General features: G+C 34.8%; 1 protein-coding gene across 6 annotated transcripts; it reads left to right on the plus strand.

Annotated features, from left to right (window-relative positions):
• Positions 1 to 1,682: 1,682 nt before the first annotated feature.
• On the plus strand, positions 1,683 to 9,115 carry LOC110816412 (uncharacterized). 6 transcript variants are annotated; one of them, XM_022044590.2, is made up of 6 exons: positions 1,683 to 1,825; positions 2,044 to 2,490; positions 4,143 to 5,806; positions 7,553 to 7,690; positions 7,774 to 7,961; positions 8,335 to 9,115. In XM_022044590.2, exons 2-5 carry the CDS (start codon positions 2,064 to 2,066, stop codon positions 7,924 to 7,926), a joined length of 2,382 nt encoding a protein of 793 aa, XP_021900282.1. In that variant the 5' UTR covers positions 1,683 to 1,825; positions 2,044 to 2,063; the 3' UTR covers positions 7,927 to 7,961; positions 8,335 to 9,115. The 6 variants fall into 6 exon arrangements, with proteins under 6 accessions (XP_021900282.1, XP_021900283.1, XP_021900280.1 ...); XM_022044591.2 differs by having other exon boundaries at positions 7,780 to 7,961; XM_022044588.2 differs by having other exon boundaries at positions 4,143 to 5,801; positions 7,521 to 7,690.
• The last annotated feature ends 445 nt before the right edge of the window (positions 9,116 to 9,560 follow it).

Here is a 9,560-nt window from a genome sequence, read left to right on the forward strand (position 1 = left end):
ATTGCGGGCACATGGATCGCCTACGTAGCACCCGACTTGGCCTCCCGTATCAGTGTCTCTGCCACTTGGCACATCCTGGTTGGTCAGGGCTGCTGACCGGGCGTCTAACGTGGCAAAACTTTCCAAAATTACTTTTTAGTCCATTTTTTTCGATTTTTTTTTCAAAAATACCCAAAAAATTTAAATTTTCACTTTTTTTTTTCAAAATTATTTTCAATTAAATCATTCATCAATTTTATTTCATTTTTTACTTTAAATTAAATAAAACAAAATATAATAAAATAAAATAAATTAATAACAATTATATTTATTAATTATTTAATTAAAACAAAAAATTTGTAGGTGTTACATTTTTACAGAGATGGTGTAACTTATTCTATTTATTTAATTATTTTATATCAGGAGGATTAAAATCTAAATTCTGAACAGTAAGAAAATTAGTGATTAAAGGTTGTCTTCCGTTTTCTATCAGTTGCGCTGCAAAAGTCAATTCTATAAGTTTCTAGTCGCATTTTATTTTTGTTAATTTAATCTCATTTAAAAGATATTCTTGTAACCCTATTTGACATTTTGATTTAACTGTATAAAGAATGTAAACTCTAAATTTTTAATAGTGTTTCTTCGTATATTTTATTAATTCAATATTTTTATTTAATTAAATTTTGGTTCTTTATAATTTATTTATACATATCTACATATGCTGCCCGAATATTCAAAAGTCAATATATTGACCATTATATATATATATAGTTTAATTAGTCATTAATTTTTCAGATAAAAAATTATCTAATTCAATATTTTATTAAAAATTGCGTGTGCACATAGTAATTTTTTATTTAAATTTTTAGTACATATTAAAAATCTTACGGACCAAACACACGCACTTATATATGGAATGTTTATTCTGACTTCATAATTATTCTATCGATTAAATCTCAACAATAATCTAATTTTTTTTGAATTATAAATTTTTTAATAAAATATTATATATTTTAATAATTAAATAAAATTTTTATATTAATAATAATATAATCAATCTTTTAATAAAAAAATAATAATACAATAATCTTATAATAAAAATATATATAAAACATATACTCCGACTTAAATTTATAAATTCATATAAAAAATGTGAGTACCAATTGTCAAACTAAAACATAATTCAATTAAGATAAATTTAGTTAATGTTATATATGTAATAATTAATATAAAGTTTTATAATTATAAATTGAGGAGAGTTAAATATCAAGAGAGATGAATTAAAAAATTAATATGTAATAATCCCATTTTCAAAATATAGGATACTAATTATTGGGAAAATTATATTCGTTAGTAGTTACCATGTACATATGCATAAACTTTATTAATAAATTAAAATAATAAACATTAATTTTGTATTGCAGCTTCAGCTATGCATAAAAAAATTAAAAGTATATATTAAGATAATTTTAGTTGGTTTAAATAAATAATAAATGATATTCGAGATAGATAATATTAGTTATTGTGTTATAATTTTAATTAAATAATTAATAAATTCTTATTCCACTCATATATAATAAGGTGCAATTTGTTTTTTGGTTAAATTGAGGGGGACAAATAGTTATTTAAGCTAATAATTTATTAAGAATAGAGAAAAAGAAAAAATGGAAAATAAGGTGAGAAACCTTGTCTCCTCCCTGCCTCTGTGCCTTTCGTCCTCCTTTCGAGTGTCAACTCTACAAAACTTTGGAGAAGACGAGAGACAGGAACCGAAAAGTCGAATCAAGTTCTCTCTCTCTCTCTCTCTCTCTCGTTCTCTCCGGCAATTACTTGGTTCTTTCTTGAGGTATCTGCCTTCTTTGTTTTTCTTTACCTACTTTTTATACTTTTTTCTCTTTTGATTGTTATCCGACGACGACGGTGGTGGTGGTGGTGGTGGTCTTTAACGCTGTTTGATTATGTTGATATTATAATCTGCTTCTGTATTTTGCAAATTTGTACTGGTTGTTTTTTGCTAATTCCCGAAACTGAAGTAAAATTTCTATATGCTCTGTCGTGGATTAGGCTTAGAGGTAGTTGAGAAGATGACAAGTGAGAGTGAGATCAGACGTAACGGGAAAAGCTCCCGTTTGTCAGCTCTTGCTCAACCCTTCACCGTCAATCGCCCTTCTCTGCGACCTAATTCCACTCAATTTCATCCTTTACCTGTTTCTACTGCTTCCACTTCTCATATCAACTCAGGCTCGAGCGCCTATGGACATGACCGACCCCCTGAAATCCAACCTAGTTCCTACTACAAACCCTACCCGCCAGATGCACATGAACCTCGAGCTGCTTACGTCATCCCTCGTGACCCGGTATCCGATTCTTTGGCTGTTGCTGAATCGGCTCAGGCTGGTTATTTTTCGGGATTGGTCTCTGCATCTCACGAGAGTGGTAGTGTAGACGGGTTGGGCCAAGGAGAGAGTTCCTTTAGCGACTCGATGGATTTCAGTAGCTTGCTTAAACAAGGTATTGTTCGATTGCCACGCTTACTTTGTCCTTCCAAATTCTCATGCTCACTATTCCACTCGTATTATTTGGTCTGCATACGTCTTTGATTTATTGAATTCTGTCAATACTGTGTTCTCTGTGTTTTATATAAATTGGACAATGCTAGGATTTCTCAATGATGATGAAATAAATTGCATTTTCATTTTTACTGCAAGCTAAATTCATATTGTCTTAGTACATGTTTTGTCAGCTTATGAATTTTTCATTTTTCCCGTTGAAATTTACTTTTTTTTTTTTTTTAAATAAACGTTGAAATTTACTTTTGAGGTTGTGGCATTAAGTTTCCCTTTCTTTATGCAGATTCCTGAAATGAAAACTGTTAGGGACTCTTGTAAAAAAAGGGAGTAGATTTGGTCCATCCGACCATCTCTGCAAGAGGACTATTATGTTCTAATCAACCACTTAGTGCCATGAGAAAATACTGATACATGACCACTCTTTTTGAATCCAGTATCCCTTGGCAATTCCTCAATCAAGAAACTCTCACATGATAGTATCTCTTTGACTTACACTCTCCTCGAACAGAGGGTATTGCACAACCCTAGGCCAAAGTTGTCAAATCTTTACCATTTAATCCAATTAATGGAGAATTTATGTCGTTTATGGTCAGGGCTAGGTAATAAATTTCAACAAATTAGGATTCATAAAGCAAACAAGAATTTAAGGCAAATTCTAATGAAAAGATTATGTGCCACGGTGTACATAGTTCACTTATGATCCATAGTTCCAATAGGCCATAGCAGAGCCATGAGATTATGATCCATAGTTCAATTAGATGGTTCTGGAATTGAATTGTGGTAAGATCTGCAATCAGGTTCGTGTCCCCTCTTCTATACAGTTGATGGAAGTAAACCTACATTCGAAGACAAGAGCAGGGGTCTGGCATGGGCTGAAGATCACCATTGACACGGAATGGTTCTGGTCATAGTCCATAAAATTTTATATCAGCGGAAGTAGTTTATTTGTTGTTTGTTCTTGCAAAGGATCTATAGTGCTCATAGTAATATGTGTATCATATCACAAAGATCAAGATGTCTGATTCAAATTAGTTCATGACATGCTTAAAGAATGCTTTGGTAATTGTCATCTTGTCTAAATCATTAATTGTTAAATGGCTCTTGTTGATCATGTTGTGAATCGCCTTTAACAAATACATGAGGCCTTCACAGGTTTCTTGTTTAGAAGCCATCCTAACCTTCATGTAGAAGATCTTTGGGAACTTAGATTATACTTTGTAAAGTTCTGTCTTCTGTACATGGATGGCACCCCTTTGGTGCCATGTTAGCACTACTGTTTTTCTCTAAAAAATTTATATTTCCATATCTTCTTCCATTTTTAATGTGTTTGTACAGTGTTTATTTGTAAATCGGGCCTCAACGAGTTCTTCCATATGTATTATCATATTTGATATTTTTTGACAAAAGATTGCCATGGCAATTGATGAATCTAAGTAATGCTTTTAGGATTGGCAATACAGTTCTCAAAAGCATCAGCATTATTTAGTAAATATTTTTTAAATCATATAGCAAGCCAGTATAGTGGAATCAACTCAATAGGCATTGAAGAAATAAGTATTTAATCAGAACTTTATGCTTGTTATGATTCACAAGGTATTGCAAAGGAGAGCTTCTTCCCAAATTTTAATGCGCATACTGCTGCACCTACAATTTCCCAGACATCGGAATATGGTTTTGCTCAACCTCCAATTTTCAGAACCTCAACCAATTCTTCTGTAATTGATTCAGTTTCATTGAAGAATGTGGATCCATATTTTAGTGGTGCAGCGAGAAACAAGAAAAATGTCCATGATCTGGTTAGCATTTCGGAGGCTCAAATTCTGTGCAGTGCCTCAGATGGAATAACTTGTACTGAGAAAGTCCTAATTCGAAATGGGGAGAGAAAGAGGGATGAGTTTGTCACAAGCAGGGCACTGGATCCCTTGGTTGGGGATTCATCTTTACCACGAATCAATTGTCCAAAGGTTTCTGATAGTGTCAATCCAAAAACGCATGGCGCTGAAGCAAGTGGTCCTGTTGGTGATATGTTTTTTGACCAGAATGACTCTGAGGTGGATTCACCTTGTTGGAAAGGAACCCAATTTTATAGATCAACAAGTGCAATTTCCAGAACAGTTAATTTGCAACATTCTAGTAATGAATTAGAAGCATGCAACAGATTGAATCCTTTGGCTCCTCAGTTTTTGCCATCTGACAGTAGACAAACTATAGACACCGAAAAGGAATATGATGCAGATGATTTTTCATCATTCCAGAGAGCATTGTCTCCATCTGTTGCTTTCTTCTCAGGGGACCACGGAGTAAGAGAATTTGTTAAAGCAGGAAGATGCACTTCAGAAGTGATCAGTGTTGTTGGGATGCAATCTTCTAGTAATGTCCATGAGCCAGAAATACCCTGTATGCTACCTCACCAGTCGTATGGATGCTCTGCACTTGAATCTCCTGGCAGAGATTCTAATTTTGTGAACTTAAACCATGCTGGTAAGGTGACAGATGCGTCTAACAGATTGAATCCCTTGGCCCCTCACTTTGTACCTGCCACTGCTAAACAAGACGGTTGTCAGCCTGAGAAAGAATATGATGGAGATGATTCCTCATCTCTCCAGAAAACTGGATATTCTTTTGTTGCTTTCTCATCTGGAGACGGGGGATTGGTTGTGGATTCTGTTAAAGCACAAAGATCTTCAGAAGTTAGCAATATTGTTAGGACTCTTTCCAATGCCAATAAACTGGAAATAGGCAATTTTCTGCCCAGTTTGCCACATAAAAGCTCTGTGATTGAACATTCCTGTGTTCATGAACCTCAACCATCTCTTGTACCGAAGTACTTGAGATCTAATAATCAGCTGGTGTCAGGGCCAAATTTTCCATGTTCCGTTAGGAGTATTAGTGCCACTGAAAATAATTCTTTGAATAATATGTCTTTCCATGTAACAGAAAATGTCTTAAATTCATCTTCCACTGAAGTTGAACTCTTTCCCAATTTTACTCAAACACGTCAGGGTTCATGCAAATCTGCATCTTCAAAAATAGATGGTGAATTACTGCTTAATATGATGCATGAGCTATCAGAGTTGCTTATTCAGCACTGTTCAAAAGATTTTCTTTCAATGAATGAGAGTGAACATGACATTGCCTGGAATGTTATTAGTAACCTTTGTTTATATATCAGAAATACAGCTCCAAGGGATCAAAAGTCCGAATCAAGCCATCCGGGTACGTCGTATAGTCCCAGGCAATTAGCTGATGAGGGTAAGGTATGTTTTTACTTTGTTACTAAACTGGGTGCATGACCATTGATCTCTATATTATGGAAATCAATTGCAACTTTCTTGTGATATTATCTGGAGAACAAATGATTCTTTAAGATCAAAGAGTTGTTGAATATGCAAGTTAAACATTACTAGTTCTATATTGCTTTTCTTCAATGGCAGTAATAGTTAGTTTTCTGTCCTGTCCTCCCTCAGTCTTCTCAGAAAAACAAATCCGAAACACCCTTGGCTTAAAATCCTCCTGTCTCTGTTTCTCTCCCTCTCTCTAAAACCTCCCACCCCCCAGTAAAAAAAAATCCATGCTAGCATCCTTGTTACAAAAACCAGAATCTTCTTTTGTTCATGTGTTTTTCTTTTTTTCTGTCTCTATGACCTCTCTCTATTTTCTCTTCAGTTCATGATCTTTTTCACTTGAGAGGGTTGCTGGCTTGTCTAGGAAGTGCGATCCTACACCTCTTGTTTGATAATGGCCAACTCTAGGTTTTCTTTGATAGACCGTTCTGACCAAGTTCAAGAACACGATGTGATTCTCAGTCCCACATAGGAAAGATATATATTATTGAGCTCAGTTCAAATTACACACTCCTAATAATTTGAGTTTAAACTTTTAAAAGGCTAGTGATTTGAGTATAAAAGGTTGTTGAGTTAGTGATGCTTGCGTCCGGGCATTATAATCGGTATTAGAGAACATGTTGGTTTGGTGACTCCAATTGGTATGATTTTGGACCTGATGGGTATTTGAATTGTGACTGTATGATGTGCCCTTGATGAGAACATCAAAAAATTGAATAGTGGATATTGTGATATCCTAGTACCACATTAGAAAGATACATAATTGTTAAGTTTCATTAAGGACTCAAGTTATATACTACCAATAATTTGAGTTTAAACTTTGAAGGATTAGTGGTTTGGATTCAAAAGGTTATTTAGTTAATGGTGTTTGGGTCCGGAGCATTACACAAAATACTCTTTGACACTGTTGTTAGGGCCAATCTCATCTATGCGAGTCTAATTAGAGTTGTGGGTTTGACTTGGGGATAACTCTTCCTTTGGCTACAAAAAGACATTATTATTGATGATCCTAAATCTGGGCGCACTTTGTTTGATATTAGGGTTGTTCGTAAACAGCTCTCTTTCTCTCTTTGAACATCCACCTGAGGCTTATTGCAAGCCACAAGGTGTTTTGAAGGATCACGTGGGAAAGAGATAAGTTTTTTGATGCTTTTGAGATATAGAAAGCGAGATGCCCAGCTGCTTCAAATTTTATCTTTTTAAGTCATGTAATGATCAATAGCTCTCTAATTAATATAAAAATATAATTAGGCAGGATATGAATGGTGTGTTTTTGAGGGTTTCAAAGTGTAAGATTTGTAAAGATGTGAAATCCTGGATCGTCCCGTCATCAAATTACTAGTTCTTATCTTCCGAAAAAGTGTTTTGCTGCCCAGGCACTGAATTAAATTAGTTTCATTGTAATTTGTAGACCATATTTATTTTACTGGTGCTTTTCTTGTCGGTCAGACATTTTCACAGTTAAATGGTTACCTACTGTCCTTATTTTTTTTTGGTAATTTATCTTTATTTATGCATCCATATAAATTGTAGCGGACTTTTTCCATAGCATTTACCTTTTATATAGTTTTGTTTTTATTGATCAATTTTTCTGCCTACTTAATCTGAGAACCTGAATCTTGGTTAGCACTCAAAGGGAACTCAACTAAAAACCTACAGGTGACGAGAACTAAGGGTAAAGCTGTTCAAAATGATCTGGAGATGAAAGGAAGTTGTTCCGTATTGTTTGATGAAGCACTGGGTTCTTCTTGTCCAGGCAACAATGAGGGAAGGGGAAAAGCCAATGGCATAACTCAGGTATCATTTAATATTGTCATGCTGACAGTTATTTTAATAAATTTAACAGCAGGAGTTATCAAGGCACGTCTTTGTGGATGAAGATGCAGGCTATTGCTAAGAATGCTTTGCAAGGATCCTGTGGAACTGAGGAAATGAGCCCGCAGGCTTTGCTGTTTAGGAGTTTGTGGCTAAAGGCCGAAGCAGCATTATCTTTCTTTAATTATCAGGCTTCTGCATCAAACGTTAGCAAATGAACTCAAGTGACATGAACCGAACAAAGGACTATCAGGTTATTTCCCTTGTCCTGAAAATCCTCAATGCCTCAGCCCGGTTGTGTCTCAAAGTTTAGTATTCTTTTAAAGAAAATTCCATGATGTCTGTCTAGTAAGCATTTTCAGGCTTCTGTAGTAATTTTTTAATATTTTATAGTAATTTAATAACTTTATATCTTGAACATAACATAATATAGTTATTTACTACTCAAATGTATGAAGTTACTAAATAATTATAAAATACTAGAAAATTACTGTGAGCTTTGATGCGTACCACAGTAGCACTCCTCTTCGAAGGCAATGCTCTTGATAGTGGGTGCGTAAGTTGTTCTCCGTAGTGTAAGTTGTTAATCCTTTACTAATATACTGCATAATTTCACGCTTTGACAGTGTAGGGCTGGTGACTCTAGTTAACACACAACCAGAAGAAACTGTGGTTGGCGTTTCTGCATCCATAATAGGATGAAGCATCAGATGCCTACTATTCTAATCTTGCATGATGCTGACTCTACTAAGTTCAGTTATATTATAGCTGCAAATAACAGCCTCAACATGAAAATTTCCTTTTTGGAAGCCGCAAGATGAAATTCTAGGATTGAGTTTTCTGGATGATTAACATGATAATCTGGCACAAAGAAGCCGAAGAAAAAGAATATACAGAAATTGGGCCAGGCTTAAGAGGGAGCGTGCTGTTTTTGTTTGCGCAACCTGAACTGATATCCACGGATATTTACTTGTAGTCATTTATTGATTGCTGCTTCAGTGGAGCTGTAAACTTCTATATACCCAATTAAGATTGAGATTGAAAAAAAAAATGTAACAGACAGGACATGCATCTCAATGAATTGGTGCCACGAAGATTATCTTGACACCTTGCTGATAACGGGCGGTGAATTGCGGCCCATTTTGGTTGTCATGTGACCTGCTAACACATTCTTAAGACTTCAAATACCAAGGGCCACGGCAGGGTAAGACAACATAAACTCTCCAAACAACCAAGTCAATAAGCTGACCCGTTGCAATACTAGGGATCCATCTCAATTAGGTTTTGCTGGGCTGGAATGAGCTCCAACCGAGCAATTGAAGTCTCATAGAGACGATGGATTGATGGGGTATTTTTTTCTTATCAGAAGAAATGAATATAACCTGTTATTATATTATCATTTAAGTACTCTCTTCTTGTTGTTTAGTTTTGAATTTATAGTTGCTATGCTTTATACAGACTGGTCATTACAATGCATGAAAATATTAGAGCGCACGTACTTCTAAACATGATTCCATTTAGCAATTCAAATGTGTAGAAAACTTTTATTGGTTAGCCTTGGTTGTGAATTCTGATATCTCTTTTTGAAAATATCCCTCGCGCCTCATTAAACTATCTGTATCATTTGTTGATTTTTATTTTCTTGTAACATCTATGAATAATATCTAAAGAACCCACATGAAAAAGGAAGAAGGAAACGTAAAGAAAAGAAAAAAGCTATGAAAATATAGGAAGAACGTGTCCTGTACTGTTCATGGGAGTGGTACCACAAGATAGCGAGAAGAAAAAAACGATAGGGGATTGGATTTTGAATACCCAGTTGGAAGTACAAGGACAGCCCATGTAAAAACCC

This window comes from Carica papaya, chromosome 6 (assembly GCF_054855325.1).
Source record: "Carica papaya isolate Zhongbai chromosome 6, ASM5485532v1, whole genome shotgun sequence".
Taxonomy (NCBI): Eukaryota; Viridiplantae; Streptophyta; class Magnoliopsida; order Brassicales; family Caricaceae; genus Carica; species Carica papaya.